Here is a 22447-nt window from a genome sequence, read left to right on the forward strand (position 1 = left end):
GTTTCTTGTGAAGAGAGGCAACTGTCATTGGAATGTCAAACATGGGGACCATAACAGTGTCACTGCAAAACAGACACCTCAACCCAGACGAGGGGTGAAGGGTGAGAAAGAGATGCAGAATAACTCCACTTTAGCTACACTATATGTAAGATGATCTGAAAAATTGCTCTAGAAGGCTTTTAGGATTGTTACACTCCTAGCAATAGTCTTTTCCAGAAATCCAAGTAGTTCTTTTTTGTTCAGATTGTCAGTCTCACAGGGGATGGCATTAATTTTGAAACCACATGACTCTCATCAGAGAGCTATAGGCTCATTATTTGGGACATATAATTGGCTCCCAACACCAGAAGTACTATTTGCAGAGGTGCTATGGCAGCCCAAAGCAGCAAAGAGATACTCATCTTACAAATCTGAACAACACAGAATTTTGGGCAAGGTTTATCTTAAGCAGAAATGGCTGCTGCTTTGCTGGTTATACTGTTTTCACGGATGCTGGAGAAATTTGAGTTAGAAGGAAGCATACAACTGTTTTTTAATTTTCACTACTCTGTGTGTATTTTCCAGGGAGGATAGGATGAAATTGATAGAATGTACAAACAAGCTGTGCTGCTTGTGGTTAGAGAGTGGAATATTAACAGTGGAGATATTGAGGGGGAAAATGTACTTGGATTCTATGGCTTTGGAAGCTGAAATAAAGAATGACTTATCAAATTCTGCCAGTCCAATGATTTCTTAATTGCTAACACAGTCTTCTAACAAAACTATGCTTAAATAAATGGATGTCATCAGGTGGAGTATATAGAAATCAAATTGACTACAGAATTGGAACAAGAAAGCAGAGGAACTCAATCATAACAGCAAAAACATAGCCAGGGCCTAATGGTGGAACAAATCACAAATTGCTCATGTGCAAATTCCAAATCAACTAAAACAGAAGAGAGGGAACAAATTTCTGAAAGGATGAATTGCCTTGAAACAAAAAAGAGTTATGTGTAATTGTCAAAGCGCACATTTTTCTCTCTGTGGTCTGTTATGCTTTGGCAACAGGTCTACAAATGTGAACTGCAGAAGGACCAGAGTAGCCATATTGTTTTCTGGGTTGTACCAGCAAATAATTCATCAGGTCCTTTTAATAATGTACTCAAAATGATAAAATCATCTGGTTCCTGTGTCAAACAATCTCCTTGTCAATTATTTTTTTGGGGGAGGAGTAGGTTTGATTTTTTTGCTAGAGGTATATTTTTTAATCAAAATAGAAAAGCCCTATTACAAAACCTGATATGTAATTGTGGTCTCCCCCACGGCCTAAGAAGCTACCCTGTAGATTCTATCATTTTAAGAAAGAACCGTGAAAAATGCCACAAATCCTTAGATGAAAAGACTGTGGGGACTGAAAATTATGTTATGGAAGCCTATTTATGTATTTATTTATTGCATTCTATTAATGTAGTTACTAATCTCATAATGTCTGGCTAGGAAACATGGTTTAAAAACTTCCATATAAATAACAATTAATGAAAATAAATTCTGTTACAGAGTATGGTTTTCAGAGCTAAGGATATTAAAAGTTTTTAAAGACTGAAAGTGGTTGTTGCTGGTCCAGACAAATTCTGAATACTTGAAAAAAAATAACCTGTCCCATAACCTGCCATAGTTTAATTTGAAGGTGGCAGAAATAGAAGTTTTATGTCCAGTGGTATCTGTAGGCTGTCAAAAAATGTGGGAATGTTGCATGTGACCATATGATGGATGGAAGCTCCATTCCCTTTTTTGCTTGTGTGCAATGTGTATGCTGCTTTGATTGCTTTTATAGCTATTTTGATTCCTCTGCAGGCCCCCATGTTTACAAATAACTCCTGAAAACTTTTCTTGGGAATATCAGAGCATTAACAAAAGTTTTTAATTGCACTAAAATTGTTAATGGAATTGAACATAGTGGAAAATTATATAAATTATATTTTGATTTAATTTTATATTTAACTATAGTTTTCATCCTCCCAAACTATCCTTGGGAATGTGTCTCCTATCATGACATTCAAAAGCTAAGTGTGACCTTCAGCCTAGAAAGTTGTTTTTTATGGATGATTCCAATGTTCTGTATAATTTACAATTATCATTTTCCCGAATAATCCAGTTCACAACAAATTTCATCACACATTTATAAGTAAAATTCAACATCACATACTTAATAAAATATTTATTATGAAAACTGAATTGTAACTGTACAATTTGATATGAATTACATACAGTACAATGAAAACCAAAATATTGCATATAATAAATTCTAATGTTGCCAAAATATAAATTGTATACAACCAGCATCTCAATCCATGAGTCCAGATAGTCCTAAACTAAGAGAGGGACTGCAATTTGCATTCTCAACATTCAGCAATGTGATGTAGGTCTGGGAACAATTATAGCTACAGTGTTTTTAACTTTTGAGAGAGTATATGGCTGAAACAACTTAATAATGTGCCTGTAGCATATGGCTAAATATACTTTTAGCAAAGTGACTATTTACAATACAGATACAAGAAAAACAAAATAATTCTGAACAAAGCAAAGCAAAATATGACAACGCTGAACAACAAAGTTGTTCTACAAGAAATTGCAAACATTATCAGGCCACAGAATATAATTACATTCTTCATAGTCAGTCATCTTTCTGAAGTAATGATCAAAACCCATGGCCAGCATTGTGTAAATCATTTTGTTAAGGCATATATACAGTAAGTTGAGCCATGAAATCTTCAGTTTGAATGGCTGATTCCTTATGAGCCTTTAATATGTTAATATTTTATTAGGCACTTCTGCCGGAAGGGAGGAAGGGAGGAAGGAAGGAAAGAAGGAAGGAAGGAAGGATTAAAGCTAAGGTTCCATAAGAGGCAACCTCTAAATAGGACAGATGAAACTTAGAAAAGCTATGGTATGCAAGGATATATACGTGCACAACATAAATACACACAGGCTATTTGCACATGTATTATGTTTGCCGAGTTACAGCTATGCCTCAGTTTGCATTTAACATGTGTGTGCAGGCCCTCCTTGTATAACTTGCCTTTTATATACTATGCAAGTAAAATAAAATCATGGTGACATTTTAGCCTATGCACAGAGTGCAAGTCATGAAAAACAGAAGGGGATCACTTTTGCACATGGTCCATAGAGATCATTTAGAGGTCCAGGTAAATGGTCCATGTCCACTTTAAATAAGAAATGTAGACACAGAATCACACTATTTGTTTAGTAACCAAGAGATCTTGGCCCTACTGGATCTAAGGCAAAGAAAAAGCTGAATCAGCCACACACTTCATGTTGTTTTGTGCATTATGATGAGTTTGAAGCTACTTGAAACCAGTAAGGTCAATTGTTGCAATGGCCATCTTATGGTAAATTATGGCAATGAGACCTAGCAGTAATGATAGCTAATGTATGCATTCAAGATATGCTTACATATATACCGGTAACCCATTAAAGCTGCCTGTTCCCAAAATAATGTAAGCCCCCCCTCCAAAAAAAGAAAAAAAAAGAATGCATGTGCATAATGTACACCCATCCTACCTCTTCAAATAATATAGATGAGGATTATTTTTCTCCACTTTCACTAAGAGCTGTATCTGTTTCCTGGCATCGGAGGGCCATAGGGCATGTGATAGTTGTGTGGGGACAACAGCAGAGTCTGCGAGAAGAAATGTTCAGCCCTTTTTCAAATGGGGAGGATGGTGGTACTGGGAGGGAGTAATGCAGTAGTAGTACAAGAACCTCCCAAAACATTAACACATCTATTTTAAAACTTAACTTGGTAGATTATCAAAAGTGAATTTCAAAAGGAGGGGGTCCTTCTACATGGCTGCAAAAATAGGTATGGGAATTATATACTGCCTTAAGTTGTCTATCATTGATACAAAAGTATATTTTAATTAATGGCTAAAACTTTAAATGACAAAAACAATGTTTGTGAAATATAGCAATAGAGCAAAGTACCTTCATTTTAAAATTAAATGTATTTTAGGTTCACTCATTTAGAGAGCCAGTTTTGTTGAATATTTTCACATTAATATACAACATGTTGCTAGCCACAGAATGAGGCGGATCTTGCAGGTATGACTATCTTAGGTCTAATAACTTCTGATTTTTTATTCTTTGCAGAACTTTAAAAAAGTGATAATGAAACTATTGATCTTGCTACTTTTTACAGATACATTTTAATATGACAGATGAAACTTAGAAAAGCTATGGTATGCAAGGATATATACGTGCACAACATAAATACACACAGGCTATTTGCACATGTATTATGTTTGCCGAGTTACAGCTATGCCTCAGTTTGCATTTAACATGTGTGTGCAGGCCCTCCTTGTATAACTTGCCTTTTATATACTATGCAAGTAAAATAAAATCATGGTGACATTTTAGCCTATGCACAGAGTGCAAGTCATGAAAAACAGAAGGGGATCACTTTTGCACATGGTCCATAGAGATCATTTAGTGGTCCAGGTAAATGGTCCATGTCCACTTTAAATAAGAAATGTAGACACAGAATCACACTATTTGTTTAGTAACCAAGAAATCTTGGCCCTACTGGATCTAAGGCAAAGAAAAAGCTGAATCAGCCACACACTTCATGTTGTTTTGTGCATTATGATGAGTTTGAAGCTACTTGAAACCAGTAAGGTCAATTGTTGCAATGGCCATCTTATGGTAAATTATGGCAATGAGACCTAGCAGTAATGATAGCTAATGTATGCATTCAAGATATGCTTACATATATACCGGTAACCCATTAAAGCTGCCTGTTCCCAAAATAATGTAAGCCCCCCCCTCCAAAAAAAGAAAAAAAAAGAATGCATGTGCATAATGTACACCCATCCTACCTCTTCAAATAATATAGATGAGGATTATTTTTCTCCACTTTCACTAAGAGCTGTATCTGTTTCCTGGCATCGGAGGGCCATAGGGCATGTGATAGTTGTGTGGGGACAACAGCAGAGTCTGCGAGAAGAAATGTTCAGCCCTTTTTCAAATGGGGAGGATGGTGGTACTGGGAGGGAGTAATGCAGTAGTAGTACAAGAACCTCCCAAAACATTAACACATCTATTTTAAAACTTAACTTGGTAGATTATCAAAAGTGAATTTCAAAAGGAGGGGGTCCTTCTACATGGCTGCAAAAATAGGTATGGGAATTATATACCGCCTTAAGTTGTCTATCATTGATACAAAAGTATATTTTAATTAATGGCTAAAACTTTAAATGACAAAAACAATGTTTGTGAAATATAGAGCAAAGTACCTTCATTTTAAAATTAAATGTATTTTAGGTTCACTCATTTAGAGAGCCAGTTTTGTTGAATATTTTCACATTAATATACAACATGTTGCTAGCCACAGAATGAGGCGGATCTTACAGGTATGACTATCTTAGGTCTAATAATTTCTGATTTTTTATTCTTTGCAGAACTTTAAAAAAGTGATAATGAAACTATTGATCTTGCTATTTTTTACAGATACATTTTAATATGAAATATTAACCTGAATTACTGTATAATTTATGTACACAAATATCTAACACTATAATTGACTACTACATCAATTTTCCAGGAGGACATATTTTAATACAATCACATTTATTTTCAGTATAAGCACACTTGTTTCTAATTATCCTAAGAAAACATCACGTAACTTAAATTTACTTCATAGTAGAAACAGAAATTAGGTTGTTTCTGAATGTATTAAGTTGATGAAATGACTTGAGAGTTTTATTTTTTGGCATGTGAAAAAACAAAAAATCCCTGCATTGACAAAAAGCCAGTTTCATCACCGAGATGATTTTTTTTAAAAAAAATGTGCAAAATAAATAACAATACATTAAATATGATTTAACAAAGGAAATAAAAACAACTTCTATGTAAACTTATAATCGAATGTAGCCCACAATATGCTATAGAGACCATATTGATGGAAGTCCATGCAGCTGTCAAATCTGGACTGTTATCAGTCAGTAAATTACCGACAAAGATAAATAGAGCCTATAAAATGTTTACACTATGATGGCATACAATATGCAGTTAACTGGATGCCTTCTCTCCATAATGATTTAATTCTTTACCTATACTAAAACTGTTTTTTCCCCACTTGGTTCATAATTATACAAACATGAGAGAATATAAAAGTGCCTTCCCATAAGAATTACCACTCTGAATAGTATCCCCCAGACTGCCTTATATTGCTATTCTAATTATCATCCACGAAAAAAATATTAGATCCTGTAGGTTTAAAGGTGGGTTTTTTTTTGACCTATACATTTTAATTTCAAACACTGAAAATTTCAAGCTTTTAAAAGTTTTTTGGGAATGTATCAACTATGCACGCCCATGATTCTATCCAGAATTTTATAGATTCCTTATGGGGCTGTTTAAGCATTGTTTGTGCATTCATATTCTTAGGTCTGACATAAATTCAGTGCTAACAGGAGAAAAAGCTTCTTAATCAGGTTATCTCTCTCCCCCCTCCAAAAAAAATGGAAGTTAATGGTTCTACATTACCACTCCAATTACTGTGTGCTGACAAATCTGACATAACCATCTAGACCAGGAGTGTCCAAACTTGGCAACTTTAAGACTTGTGGAGATGAAGTCCACAAGTCTTAAAGTTGCCAGGTTTGGACACCCCTGATCTAGACTGAATGTTCAACATCAGTTCTCCAGACTAGCATTGGAAAGATAAAAACCAGGAATAATCCAGAAAGCTTCAATGCATGTAAAAATCTGTTTTAAGGGATTTTTTTTTGACAAAACAAGAAAACTTTGTGTTTTATAAAATGAAAAGTGGAAGTATATATTTTATTGTAAATAATGTTAATTATAATGAATGTATGATTATAATCCAGTGACTGCAAATAGACTGAATTTTGGTGTTCACAGGTTCAGATTACACTATTAAGGAAAACTCTAGCAAGTCTTATTTTATGTAATAAAATTGAAGCATGCCTATCAATAGAAGAATTCCAAAAACTTACAATAGTGCTTGTGCATGTATTATTTCTTGAAACAGTTTCAATATAATGTTTATTTAGAAGGACATTTTTTTCCATTTACAAAGGTAAGAGTTAAATTCCAGATAAAATATTGACGTATTTATCGATTTAATCAGCCTTTCCTTAACATTTCTAATGTGTTTTTTGGTAACTTTTAAGTAAACTCAGACCATAAGAAAAAAGATTTTTTTGAAAAAATAGTGTTGACAACATGATGGACAATTCAAATTTAAATTCACCACGCTAGTGATGACACGTGCAAAATAAGTTGGCTAAAAATGGTAGAACTGTTTTTCATAGCAACCTATTTTTGTTGCCCTGTGATGGAAGTTATGAACACTTCATAATATAAGTTATGAATACGTTTACTTCAAAATTTGCTCTAAGAAACAACTTTATAACAATTACTGGATTTCACTGTCACTTGATCACCTTTCTTGTAGCTACATTACTGTATTGTTACACAATATTGGGAACAATAGATTCTTGCAGTTCAGTGCAGTTTAGTATATCCTTTGGTCCAATTTACATATTAACACCATCTCATTTTAAATATTAAAAAAAGACAGACACTGAATGGCCTAGCAATAGAAAAAGTAGGAATACTAATTTCCTACATGATAATTGGAACTGATTACCAAATTGTTGGAAAAAAGAGACACAGACTTGCATTTTCACTAAAAATGGGCAATCCTATTTTTGCAGTTCCTTTCAGAAAGATCTCCACACAGTCGTTTTCAACACTTGTGTTTCATGGCAAGCTGCAGAGGGGAAAAAGAAGAGAACGTATTAAGATATCTGCAATTATAGCCACAACTCTTGATTCCTTATGATTTGAAAATACTGAAAATAGAAAGCAAAATAGAACCGTGTCTGCAGAACTGTAATGAAAATTAAACTTTCTCTTGTTATGGGAAGTCTGTATTGCCTATTATATTAAGAGCTGATGTTATTGAAATAAAAGTAAGGCATCTAGTTTGGTTTACAGGTAGTCCTTGACTTGTAACAATTCATTTAGTGCCCGAAGTTACAAGATCATTGAAAAAAGTAACTTATGACCATTTTTCACGCTTACCACCTTTGCAGCATTCCCATGGTCACATGATAAAAATTCAGGTGCCTGGCAACTGACTCATATTTATGACGGTTGCAGTGTCCTGGGGTCATGTGATCACCTTTTGTAACCTTCTGACAAGCAAAGTCAACGGGGAAACCAGATTCGCTTAACAACCACTTAACATTTAGCAAAGTTGTTCAGTTAGTAACTGAACATCTGCCATGATTCACTTAAAAACTGGAGCAAAATTCACTTAACAAATGTTTCAGTTAGCAACATAAATTTTGGGCTCAATTGAGGTGATAAGTCGAGGACTACTTGTACTCTGAATGGCAGTTCAAACATGCTGAAAATTAATTAGGATAAAGAAAGAAACATTATTATTGCTAAACAATACTGAATTATAACAATCTCAAGTGCTGTTTAAAAACATATTGGCTTCTAGATATTTTACAGCCAATTCTAACTTAAAGAAACACTATACTGAAGCAAGGAAGAGTACTTTTTCTTCCCTCTTGTGCAAGCACAGAACTAATGCAAACGTAGTACAAACTATGATGCAAACGTAGTACAAACCATAGTTACAAGATCAGGATGCTTCAGGGTACCAGATTGATTCACATAAGAAATAAAGAAGAACGGCTGCAGGAATTGGGTATGTCTAGTTTAACGAAAAGAAGGGCTAGGGATGACACTATGTCAGTGTTCCAATAACTAAGGGGCTGCTATTAAGAAGAAAGGAGTCAATCTATTCTCCAAAGCACCTGAAAGAAGCAAGAAGCAATGGATGCAATGGAAAGCAGAGCAAGAAGCAAGGAAAGAACCAATCTAGAACTAAGGATAAATTTCCTGACCGAACAATTAATCAGAGGAATGGCTTGCCTCCAGAAGTTGTGGGTGTGCTCTAACACTGGAGGTTTTTAAGAAGAGTTTGGACAGCCATTTGTCTGAAACGGTATAGGGCAGTGATGGCTAACCTTTTTGCCATCGCGTGCCAAAAGCGGGGGGAGCAAGGGGGAGGTTGCACGTGTGCCCACATCCATAATGATATGCGCCCCGCCCCCTACGCATGCGCGTGACTCCTCCACACTCCCCCCACTTTTGGCACGCGATGGCATGGTGGGCCCAGTAGATTCTCCCCAGGCTCCAGAGCCTCTTTAGAAGAGGGTGAAAACGGCTTTCCCCACAACCCCCGGAGGCCAGAAACGGTCTGTTTGCCAACTTCCAGTGGGACCTCCAAGGTCCCTTCCAACTCTGTAACTGTTATTCAGATTCAATCCTTTGGGTCAAGGAAAGATTTTTAAAAAATTTCGTCATAATCACATTTTCCCAAACTATCCTTTGGAGGATTTTCTGAATGCAGTCACCCAAAGAGTCCAAAACATGGACATTTTTTTAGGAAAGCTGCCAGTGTTGCAAGCAGTAGTGATTGAAATAATACAGTGTTCACATATTTTAATATTTGGCCTTGAGAATAAGCTTGGAGTCTTTTCGAAGTAACACTAAAAGCTGAAGGGATGCTTCTTATAATTACCAGAGCTGCATATAATACATTTTTCAATTTAATTCAGTATTAACATATACCAGTGTTGCCTGGTATATGTTTTAAAGGAGAATCCTTGCATCAATTCCTGGAACTATCAGATATTAATTCTTGCATTTACTTGCAGTATGTGAAGTCAATCCTTTTTCATCTATTTGGCTCTAATTTCAGGTGTTTGAGAATGAAACTGGGTCATTTGTAGGTTAAAGAAGAGCCGTTCCCATCTACCACTTTATTTTTCTTTTCTTCTACTTGGAGAATATTTGAAATACCAGAGTAGATGGCAAGTAAACAGCTGCATCTTTCAATTATCAGCCTCAGTTCTATTGGCAAGGGATCGTCTGGCTATTTTAGATCCACACAGCACAGCTTATTCTTGAGAGGTGCCAGGAAATATCTCTCACCACATCTCCCCTGCTTAACTGCAAAATTAACTTGACATGCAGCCACCTAGTATAAAGCAATCTAAGATCTCATTACAACATTTGAAAAGCGTGATTAGGAGTCGAGGATGTCTCATAGCATTTTTTGCCATTTCTTTTGAAGCAAGGCTTTTTAATAGACCACAGTATTAAAACAATTATCTTACTTACATTTCTTTCGTTTCTTTTTTTTAGAAAAAAATAACAAATTTCCAATATAGAGTAAGTTTACTTTCAGGCACTTCACAGATAAATATTTCATACCACATACAAGCCAGTAATTTGTATAAATAATTGACTTCTGCAACAGTGACTCTGAAGTCATTTTAAAGTGTTCAAAAGTAAGCAAGAGCTGGAATAATTAGGGTTTTTTTTTCCTTCAGAAGCAGGTAGGAGATAGAATAGAATGAAGCATTGAAATACATTTTTATTTTCTATTTTTTTAAAAAAAATATCATTCAAGTTCTTAGTTATAGAAAAATTGCAATACAAAACAAAGTTATTCTTGGAAATGTTCATTAAGCCAAGTAATGTCAATATCACAATATGGAAATATTTTAATTTCAAGAAGTCTTTGCCAGGCAGATTGGAAAGGCAATACAAATATACAACAAACACACACACACACACACACACACACACACACACACCCTAGACAGACAGACAAACACACACAAATAGGAAAAAGCTTATGTTCAAGCCATAGCTAGGTCAGTTATAGTATTACAAGATCCCTACCATAAATTTGGGGAAAATCTTAGTTGCAGCTTGACATTTGTGTCTGATGATTATTAATTTTGCCTATAGAATTCTCTAAGGCAATATAAGATACAGGTACAGTTTGAATCCTGATCACATGTTATTTCTCCTCTAGTTTGTGATGTGCCACAAGCCTGCACATCAAGTTAGACATCAAGTTGGTCTAAAATGGATTTTTCTTCTTCTTTATATTCTGTGATTGTAAAATGAATTAGGAAAAACCTACTCTGTTATTTTAATTATCAATTGTGTGATGTGTCTCAAATAATCTGCAGCTCAAAAACGTTTTAAAATATTTGGAGAGCTTGAATATTTTTCTTCAATAACTAAATTATAGGAAATATAATTATAGGAAGCAAGTAGGTGTTTATTTGGAAACAACAATCTTGCTTTGTAATTGTGTATTTCAGTTGCCAATATATTTCATATCAGTATTATCATCAGACAATGACCGAAGCCAAGAAATTAAAAGATGTTTGTTTCTTGGAAAGAAAGCAATCCTAGACAGATTACTAAAAAGCAGAGACCTTGCTGACAAAAATCTGTGTAGTCAAAGCTATGGTTTTCCTAGTAGTAATGTATGGCTGTGAGAGTTGGATCATAGTGAAGGTTAAGCCCTGAAGAAATTGATGATTTTGAATTGAGGTGCGGGAGAAAACTCTTGAGAGTCCCTTGAACTGAAAGGAGATCATATCAGTCAATCCTAAGGGAGACCAACCCTTACTTTTCTTTGGAAGGACAGATGCTGAAGCTCAAATACTTTAGCCATCTAATGACATGAGAAGACTCACTGGAAAAGACCCTGATGTTGAGAAGAATTGAAGACAAAAAGAGAAGGAGATGGCAAAGGATAAGATGGTTAGATACTGTCATCAACCCAATGAACATGAATCTGGGTAAACTTTGGGAGACAAGTGGAGGACACAGGAGCCTAGTGTGTTATGGGATCGTGAAGATTCAGATATGACTAAGCGACTGAACAACCACAACTATTCTTTACTATCTACAGTCACCCAAGCATTTTCTACTCTTGTTTTAATTATGGTATTCAAACATAATAACTGATATTTGGAGTTACTTCAAAGTAAATATGATTTGCATTGCAATTAATATAACTCTGGTAGCATCCAGAGACTAGTACTGACATATGTATTTTGATACATCTGAGTGAAACTATCAAAGAATGCATGCAAGAACAATTGCCTAGTTAAGAAACCAACAATATGGGGAAAAGCTAAGATATGTCAAACCTGATTATTGGTTTGAAACAACAAAATGGATTGAGCTACATGTTGAATCTGTGTTACACTGTATGTCACATTTCCATTAATTCAATAGGATTTTTCTTTACATCTCCCCCGATGAATTCAGAACTCTCCAGAACAGCTTTCCACTTTCATATTAAAAAAAAAAGAAAAGGAAGAAGCAAGGGCAAAATTTTGTCCCATTCTGGTAGCTGAAACTGCCTCTGCTAATGGAAAGGTATAGTTGGGTTCTACTCTAAGTGCTTAAGAAGAAAATTCGATGTGGATAAAGAGTGGGAAGAATGAAACGAGTGAAACTTATCATTAAACTAAGAAATTAGAGAAGAGAGTCTTAGATAGATCTTTTCTTCTCTGAAAGGCTGGCTTTATCACACAGAATGCGGAAGTTGACTAGGCTGAGCCCAAGGGAGGGATCAAAGGGATAATCTTGACTCTCTTCATGCCCGCAAGAGATCTAAGCCCAGCCACTTTGAATTCCACAGACTCTTATCTACTGCTAATTTGCTTTGACTGTTAGTAGTTCAGATTCTTGTAGAGAGCTTAAGCTTGCAATAAACCTTTGTATTGATTTGAACTGACTGGATTTCCTGATTTTCCTGGCGCTTGTCACAAGGCAATGAAATCATCTAACTGCTTGGTCTAAAAATTGGCAGCTCCAAATTTCATCCAGCAAATGCTCAGTCTTACATATAGGAAAAAAGAACCCAAACACTAAGTACATACTAGATGGACATTACCTTACTGACGACCCTCATCCTGTTAATGACCTTGGAGTTTTCATTTCAAATGATCTAAGTGCCAAAGCCCACTGCAACTACATAGCAAAAAAAGCTCTAAGAGTTGTAAACCTAATCTTGCGTAGCTTCTTTTCCAAAAACACCACACTACTAACCAGAGCATATAAAACATTTGCTAGACCAATTCTAGAATACAGCTCGCCTGTTTGGAACCCTCACCACATCTCTGACATCAATACAATTGAACGTGTCCAGAAATATTTTACAAGAAGAGTTCTCCATTCCTCTGAAAACAATAAAATACCTTATCCCACCAGACTTGAAATCCTAGGCTTAGAAAGCTTGGAACTCCGTCACCTTCGTCAAACTTAAGTTTAACTCACAGAATCATCTATTGTAATGTCCTTCTTGTTAAAGACTACTTCAGCTTTAATTGCAATAATATTAGAGCAACTAATAGATTTAAACTAAATGTCAACCGCTTTAATCTGGATTGCAGAAAATATGACTTCTGTAACAGAATCATCAGTGCTTGGAATACTTTACCTGACTCTGTGGTCTCTTCTCATAATCCTAAAAGCTTTAACCAAAAACTTTCTACTATTGACCTCACCCCATTCCTAAGAGGACCATAAGGGGCGTGCATAAGCGCACAAACATGCCTACCGTTCCTGTCCTATTGTTTTTCTTTTCTTCTTCCTATATATATATATATGCTTATACCTCCTAATATTTACTCATATATGTGTTTATATACTATATAATCTTTTTGTATGATACCTACATATATTGTTGTGACAAAATAAAAAATAAAATAAATAAATAAGAACATACAGGGCCATATAAGGAAAACAGATCCAACATCTTACACTCCAGCAGGATCCAGCAGGATTCAGTTTACCCACTGTATTTTGTGACATGAACAAGAAGTAATTTTAGATGCTTGAAGAATATCAAGTGACACACTTTGAAAATTGGCTACTTTTCATAATGTTAATTCTATTAATAAAATGTTGACATTTGCCAGTGAATGCCAATTCTATCTCTATCCATCTAAACACATGGTATATTGCTTAAGGAGCTGTCATCTCATCATCAATTTTTATGATTCAGATTTGGCTGTAAATAATATTAAAGATTCAAGAAAAGCACAGCACTTATTCATTGAGGATCTCTTTTTCTTCTTCTTTACTCCCTCTTTTATTGCTTCAGGTGTTGAGGGAGATATTCCCATCATTGAGGACAGGGAATTTTAATTAATACTATTTCAATTTATGAAGTTTTATAAGGCCAATATACTCTTCAATAATGTTTGTTCTAAGAAACAATTTTATATGCAAGATCAAGAAAAGGAAAAATTGAGTTTTGAGGATATGTTAGAAATATATAATAAAGGAACTAGCAGAACAGAATGACTGTTGATGTCTTTGAGAGTTCCTAGAGGATTCATATAGTCCAAGAAGACTGGAAGAGAGCAAATATTCTTATTTTTTTAAAGGAAAGGAGAAGTTAGGAAACTATAGATTTGAAGACTACATAAGATCTTTGAACAAGTTATCAAGCAAGAGACAGCAAAAGCTTGTTGCAAAGAAATTGTACCAGATTAACCTTATGCCCTTCTTTATTACTGGCTGAAATTACCCTAGAAATAGTGTACCTGGATCTCAGGAATGCCTCCAAAGAAGACCTGATAGCGTTCTTAGAAAAAATGTAAAATATGGGTTAGATGATACTTGTGTCATATGACTCAGAGTTAGCTGAATGACTACCCACAATAAGTGCTTGTTAATGCCTTCACTTCAACTTGGACGGAATTATCAAGCAGAGTACCACACATCCCTGACCTAGGCTCTGTATTGCAATATTATAATTAATGATAAAGATAAATGAATGATGCCAATGGCACAATGCTGGAAGGGATAGTTAATCCTTTAGAACACAAAGTAAAGATACAAACGAATCTGCACGGGGTTGAACAGTAGGTTGGAGTGAATTAGGATGGAATTTACACAACATATAATTCAACTTTGGAATTTAGTACTATAAGATGTGGCACTTAGTACCAGCTTGGTTGGCTTCAAAAATCAGTTGGATCTATTCATGGAAATCATGGGGATCAATGGTTATTAGCCCTGATGGAAGTGTGATGGCCTCTGTTAGGTAGTTGGCTACTGTGAAGACAGACTGCTAGATTAAATTGCCCAGGCATCCAATTCATCAGGGGGCACTGCTTATATTCTTAAAGGCAGAAATGCAATGTTATATATCAGAGTGGCAAAAATGTAAGGCATAAATATAGGATGGGGAAAATCTGGCTTGGTAGTAATAGGTGTCAAAGGACTCTAGGTATCTGGAGTGGCTGCAAATCAAATATGAGTTGGTAATATGATGCAGCTGTTAAAAGGAAAATGCTATTAACAAGGACCATGAGTAATTGTTCCATTTTGCTTTGTCCTGGTAAGACTCCATGTGAAAATATCTAGCAATATCACCATATATAGTTGATCCATTGTGTCTAAGTCTGCAAGCATGGTTCAAAAAGGACAGTGATCAGTTGCAACAAGTTCAGAGGGCAGCTATTATGAATCATAAACCAAGTCCTATGAAGAACAGTTAAGGCATCTGCAATATATAGATTTAACCTACAGAAATGATGACTGGGGAGATATATAACAATAACTTCAAATATCTGAAGAATCATCACACAGGGGAGGCAGTGGACTTATTCTGTACTGACCCAGATGATTGAAGAGTTAAAAGTATGAGAGAACAGATTCAAGCTAGCCATCAGAAGGGTTGTCCTGCCTATATGATCTGCCAACTGTGTATGATGGTAAAGTCTCTATTACTAGAATTTTCAAACCTACTCAGATAGTCAATTGTGAGAGATGCTTTACTGGATCCTGCACTACGCATGGGATTGAAATAGATTTTCATTGAGAAATCTTCCAACTTTATGATTTTTTTGAAAATATAATGCAGTGAAATGAAATGCTTGATTATTTGTAATCACTGTGAGATATGTTCTCACTGTGAGATATTTGTAAGCACTGTGAGATGCAAGAATTACTTTAAATAATTCTAATGGTCTATCAGCATTAGACAACGAAAACAGCAGGAAGATGCTGTTTTTTAATTGATTGTAATCCAAAATAATTATCTTGTAGTGGCAACCTCTGATGCCAAGGATATCCTAGAAGAACGGGCAATCTAGAATAATAATAAAAGACATTTTCTTTGATCAGTGGAGTTCCTGGATTGTAGCTTATAATATTCTACTTGAATGCAGCATAGAAAACAACATAACAATAAGTGAAATGAAGAAGAATACTAATAAACAGCACCTTAAATCCAGACCTATCCATAATTTAAATTACTCCATAAAAATGTTCTCAGTAGTTCATAAAGTCTACAAACAGCTATCGCTATTGCCCCATTCCTATTATGAAGCAGTGACTTTTAAAGTGTTCTCCAAGGAATCTCAGGATTATATGAGTGGCCACTTAAATGACATATAAATAAAGAGTGGATAAGTTTTCTTAAAAGAAAACATGTTCAACAGCAATCAGTTTTTAACATAACATAACATAACATCAGAGTTGGAAGGGACCTTGGAGGCCTTCTAGTCCAACCCCCTGCCCAGGCAGGAAACCCTACACCATCTCAGTCAGATGGTTATCCAACATTTTCTTAAAAATTTCTAGTGTTGGAGCATTCACAACTTCTGAAGGCAAGTTGTTCCACTTATTAATTGTTCTAACTGTCAGGAAATTTCTCCTTAGTTCTAAGTTGCTTCTTTCCTTGATCAGTTTCCACCCATTGCTTCTTGTTCTACCCTCAGGTGCTCTGGAGAACAGCCCAACTCCCACTTCTCTGTGGCAGCCCCTGAGATATTGGAACACTGCTATCATGTCTCCCCTGGTCCTTCTTTTTGTTAAACTAGACATACCCAGTTCCTGCAACCGTTCTTCATATGTTTTATCCTCCAGTCCCTAATCATCTTTGTTGCTCTTCTCTGCACTCTTTCTAGAGTCTCAACATCTTTTTTACATCGTGGCGACCAAAACTGGATGCAATATTCCAAGTGTGGCCTTACCAAGGCATTATAAAGTGGTACTAGCACTTCACGTGATCTTGATTCTATCCCTCTGTTTATGCAGCCCAGAACTGTGTTGGCTTTTTTAACAGCTGCTGCACACTGCTGGCTCATATCTAGATGGTTATCCACTAGGACTCCAAGATCCCTCTCACAGGTACTACTATTGAGCAAGGTACCACATATACGGTACTGGTGCATTTTGTTTTTGGCCTAAATGTAGAACCTTACTTTTTTCACTGTTGAATTTCATTTTGTTAGATAGCGCCCAATGTTCAAGTCTGTCAAGATCTTTCTGTAACTTGAGCCTATCTTCTGGAGTGTTAGCTATTCCTGCCAGCTTGGTGTCATCTGCAAATTTGATGAGCTCCCCATCTATACCCTCGCCCAAGCCATTGATGAAGATGTTGAAGAGTACTGGGCCTAAAACAGAGCCTTGGGGTACTCCACTGCATACTTCCCTCCATGTGGATGTAGTTCCGTTGAGGACTACACGTTGAGTGCGGTTGGTCAGCCAGTTACGAATCCATCTGGTGGTGGTGCTGTCTAACCCACATTTTCTACTTTATCTAGTAGTAGGTTATGGTCTACTTTATCAAATGCTTTACTGAAGTCCAAGTAAATTATATCAACAGCATTCCTCTGGTCTACTAATTTTGTCATTTTGTCAAAGAATGCGATAAGATTAGTCTGGCATGATCTGTTTTGACAAACCCATGTTGGCTTTTGGTTATTACTTTGTTTGCTTCTAGGTGTTCGGTGATTCGTTGCTTGATTATCTTTTCCAGAATCTTCCCGGTATTGAGGTCAGACTGATAGGTCTGTAGTTTCCTGGATCTGTTTTTTCCTTTTTGAAGATGGGAACTACATCAGCTCTTTTCCAGTCCTCTGGCAGCTCCCTGTGCTCCAGGATCTTTGAAAGATATAGTTCAGTGGTTCTGAGATCACGTCTGCCAGTTCCTTCAGTACCTTGGGGTGTAATCCATCCGGTCCTGGTGATTTGAACTCGTCTAGGGTAGACAGGTGTTCACTTACCATTTTCTTCCCTATTTTAACTTGTGTTTCTAATCTGTTTTTGTAGTGCTGTTTTTGATAGGTTGGATTGTTTTTCCTTTTGTGTAAAGACAGATGCAAAATATGAGTTAAGTAGATCTGCTTTCTCCCTGTTGCTTGTCATCTTCTTGCCACTTTCTCCCAGCAATGGGCCAATTGTTTCCTTGACTTTTTTCTTGTTTATAACATGTTGGAAGAAGCTTTTTATTATTTTTACTTTTGTCGCTAGCCTTTGTTCATTGTGAGCCTTAGCTTTCCTCACTTCATCTTTACAGGCTCGGGCTGTTGCTGATATTCTGCCTTAGTTATTTGCCCCTCTTTCCACTTTTTATATTTGTCCTTTTTGTCTTTCAATTTGTCAGATAGTTCTTTATGCATCCATGCTGGTTTCTTTTGTGATCTATTATTTTTCTTCTTCATTGGTATTGTGTTAGACTGTGCCTTTATAATCTCACTTTTCAAAATTTCCCAAGCTTCTTGAGTTGTTTTCCCCCTGAGGATTCTCATCCATTGAATCCTTCTCAAGATCTCTCTAAGTTTATTGAAATTAGCTCTCTTAAAGTCCAAGACTCTAGTTTGACTTTGTTCTACTACTTGTATTTGCTTAATGTTGAATTCCAATATTGCGTGGTCACTTGCCCCAAGGTTCCTGTAGCTTCAACACCTTCTATCATTTCATCTCTGTTAGTGAGAATTAAGTCCAATATGGCTGATCCTTGTCGCCTTCTCTATTTTTGGGAAACAAAGTTGTCTGCTAGGTTTGTTAGGAACCTGTTGGATTTTCCACTTGGTGCAGAGTTTGTTTCCCAGTTGATGTCAGGGTAGTTAAAATCCCCCATTACTACTGTGATGTGCTTCCTACATACCTTAGTTAGCTGACTAGCAAAAAGTTCATCTACTTCCTCTGTTTGGTTGGGTGGCCCATAGTATAGACCTATGGCAATATCGTTTTCACCCTTTTATATTGACCCAAATACATTCAAGATGATTTTCATCATTGTTGTGCTCTATTTCTGTAGAGATGTAGTTATTTCTTATATATAGTGCAACTCCACCTCCTCTTTTATTTGGTCTATTTCTTTTAAATAATTTATATCCCTCTAGCTGTATGTTCCATTTGTCAGTTTCATCCCACCAAGTTTCCGTAATGGCAACAATATCATATCTACCCTCATTTACTTGGATTTCTAATTCACCCTGTTTATTCCTCATACTCTGTGCATTGGTGTATAGACATTTGAGTCCATTTGGATTGATCTTGTGTTTACTGTCTACATAACCTGTGTTGACTGCCCTACTTTCATGCCACCTGTTGGTTTAGTGCACATGGTATGGCACTCACTGTTAAATGCTTGGTTTTGCTTGATAGCATGGTTGATAGTCTTACCCATACAGACATCTATGTTACATGCACTGATAACCCTTTTAGTTTTCGATTGCTGGGGACAGAAATTTTCCATATCAGTTAATTCTCTGTCCCCACTGTCCGGTTTAAATGTTTATCCAGAAAATCTGTGAATGTATTGCTAAGTAACTCAGTCCCTTTCTTTGATGGATGCAATCCATCTCTTTTGTACAATTTTTCATTGGACCAGTTGCAGACATCATGACTAATAAAACCAAAGCCTTCCCTTTTACACCACTCCTTTAGCCACACATTAAACTCCACTACACGCTGGCCTTTACCTTTTTGTTCCTTATGTACTGGTAAAACCTCTGAAAAGTTAAGCCTACAACCTATGCTATTAAGTTCATACCCTAAGCTCTGGAAATCATTCTGCACAGAAAGCACATCCTTTTGGGACAGATCATTTGTGCCAAGGTGTATAATAGCATCAACATCAGAATCCTTACTGGCATTCTTGACTATCTTAAGAATACGTCTCTTGTCTCTGCTGGCAGTAGCACCAGGTAGACACCTGACGTCTTTCAAAACCTCCATATCCTTTCCTAAATTTACATCCCTTACAATTGAATCACCAATCAGAAGGTGGCTTCTCTTTTTGGATACCTTGCTCTTCTTGTGTGACCGATCTGTAATACTTGATACACACTTTTCCAAAGTAGGTTCACACTTTTCCAAAGTAAGTTCTTCATCTTGAACCATAATCCCTTGATTGTTTGAGTTATCAGTATCACAACTACCTTGATCTGTCACTTTAGTGTTCCTATTTAGGTCAGCAAGGGCACTATATCTGTTATACTGGGACACTGTAAAAGCTTTGTGTTTATGGTTCACAGCTCTCACCCTGCCAGATCCCACGGTTGTCCATACTGCCCTTTTCCTGCAGGATCTTTGTGGTAGAGGGGGCTGATGGCTCAGCAGCTGGAATGGCTGAATTGGGTACCTAATTTCTGCTTGGAGAGCATAGATTAGAGATTCTAGATATGTAATCTGTCCACGTAGACTGCTAATTTGTTTACAAAGAGGACAGTACCCAAATTTGAAAAAGGTACTGCGAAGACAGCTCCAAAACAAGTATTGCACTGAACTAAGCCAGTCATTTTGAATAGAATAAAATCACAATCTCAAGTGGACCAACCCTGAATATATTATTGCTATTTTTATTTATAGTGATTAGATTAGATTAGCGCGTTAGGCGCGTTGTTATAATCAGAAAGAAATGCAGAAATATTCCACCCCAATTCACCTTAAAGCAGCAGCTCAAACTCACGTGCTTTTCTGAAGCAAATCAGAAAGAAATGCAGAAATATTCCACCCCAATTCACCTTAAAGCAGCAGCTCAAACTCACGTGCTTTTCTGAAGCAAATCAGAAAGAAATGCAGAAATATTCCACCCCAATTCACCTTAAAGCAGCAGCTCAAACTCACGTGCTTTTCTGAAGCAAATCAGAAAGAAATGCAGAAATATTCCACCCCAATTCACCTTAAAGCAGCAGCTCAAACTCACGTGCTTTTCTGAAGCAAATCAGAAAGAAATGCAGAAATATTCCTCCCAATTCACCTTAAAGCAGCAGCTCAAACTCACGTGCTTTTCTGAAGCAAATCAGAAAGAAATGCAGAAATATTCCACCCCAATTCACCTTAAAGCAGCAGCTCAAACTCACGTGCTTTTCTGAAGCAAATCAGAAAGAAATGCAGAAATATTCCACCCCAATTCACCTTAAAGCAGCAGCTCAAACTCACGTGCTTTTCTGAAGCAAATCAGAAAGAAATGCAGAAATATTCCACCCCAATTCACCTTAAAGCAGCAGCTCAAACTCACGTGCTTTTCTGAAGCAAATCAGAAAGAAATGCAGAAATATTCCACCCCAATTCACCTTAAAGCAGCAGCTCAAACTCACGTGCTTTTCTGAAGCAAATCAGAAAGAAATGCAGAAATATTCCACTCCCAATTCACCTTAAAGCAGCAGCTCAAACTCACGTGCTTTTCTGAAGCAAATCAGAAAGAAATGCAGAAATATTCCACCCCAATTCACCTTAAAGCAGCAGCTCAAACTCACGTGCTTTTCTGAAGCAAATCAGAAAGAAATGCAGAAATATTCCACCCCAATTCACCTTAAAGCAGCAGCTCAAACTCACGTGCTTTTCTGAAGCAAATCAGAAAGAAATGCAGAAATATTCCTCCCAATTCACCTTAAAGCAGCAGCTCAAACTCACGTGCTTTTCTGAAGCAAATCAGAAAGAAATGCAGAAATATTCCACCCCAATTCACCTTAAAGCAGCAGCTCAAACTCACGTGCTTTTCTGAAGCAAATCAGAAAGAAATGCAGAAATATTCCACCCCAATTCACCTTAAAGCAGCAGCTCAAACTCACGTGCTTTTCTGAAGCAAATCAGAAAGAAATGCAGAAATATTCCACCCCAATTCACCTTAAAGCAGCAGCTCAAACTCACGTGCTTTTCTGAAGCAAATCAGAAAGAAATGCAGAAATATTCCTCCCAATTCACCTTAAAGCAGCAGCTCAAACTCACGTGCTTTTCTGAAGCAAATCAGAAAGAAATGCAGAAATATTCCACTCACAATTCACCTTAAAGCAGCAGCTCAAACTCACGTGCTTTTCTGAAGCAAATCAGAAAGAAATGCAGAAATATTCCACCCCAATTCACCTTAAAGCAGCAGCTCAAACTCACGTGCTTTTCTGAAGCAAATCAGAAAGAAATGCAGAAATATTCCACCCCAATTCACCTTAAAGCAGCAGCTCAAACTCACGTGCTTTTCTGAAGCAAATCAGAAAGAAATGCAGAAATATTCCACCCCAATTCACCTTAAAGCAGCAGCTCAAACTCACGTGCTTTTCTGAAGCAAATCAGAAAGAAATGCAGAAATATTCCACCCCAATTCACCTTAAAGCAGCAGCTCAAACTCACGTGCTTTTCTGAAGCAAATCAGAAAGAAATGCAGAAATATTCCACCCCAATTCACCTTAAAGCAGCAGCTCAAACTCACGTGCTTTTCTGAAGCAAATCAGAAAGAAATGCAGAAATATTCCACCCCAATTCACCTTAAAGCAGCAGC

The 22447-nt window shown here is 36.5% G+C and overlaps 1 protein-coding gene across 4 annotated transcripts in view; it reads right to left on the bottom strand.

Moving 5' to 3' along the window:
• Window positions 1-4218: 4218 nt before the first annotated feature.
• Window positions 4219-22447, bottom strand: part of STXBP6 (syntaxin binding protein 6) — a 115190-nt gene continuing 96961 nt past the window's right edge. For 3 of the 4 annotated variants that reach the window (XR_009152604.1, XM_058162177.1, XM_058162178.1), the window contains one exon: window positions 4219-7795. Coding sequence is in view for 2 of the 4 variants with exons in the window: in XM_058162177.1 (XP_058018160.1) it covers window positions 7772-7795 (24 nt within the window). In the remaining 2 variants the exon portion in view is untranslated. The remainder of the gene's footprint in view (window positions 7796-22447) is intronic. The other variant, XR_009152603.1, reaches the window with a different exon arrangement.

The sequence above is a fragment of the Ahaetulla prasina genome, chromosome 1 (assembly GCF_028640845.1).
Source record: "Ahaetulla prasina isolate Xishuangbanna chromosome 1, ASM2864084v1, whole genome shotgun sequence".
Classification (NCBI taxonomy): domain Eukaryota; kingdom Metazoa; phylum Chordata; class Lepidosauria; order Squamata; family Colubridae; genus Ahaetulla; species Ahaetulla prasina.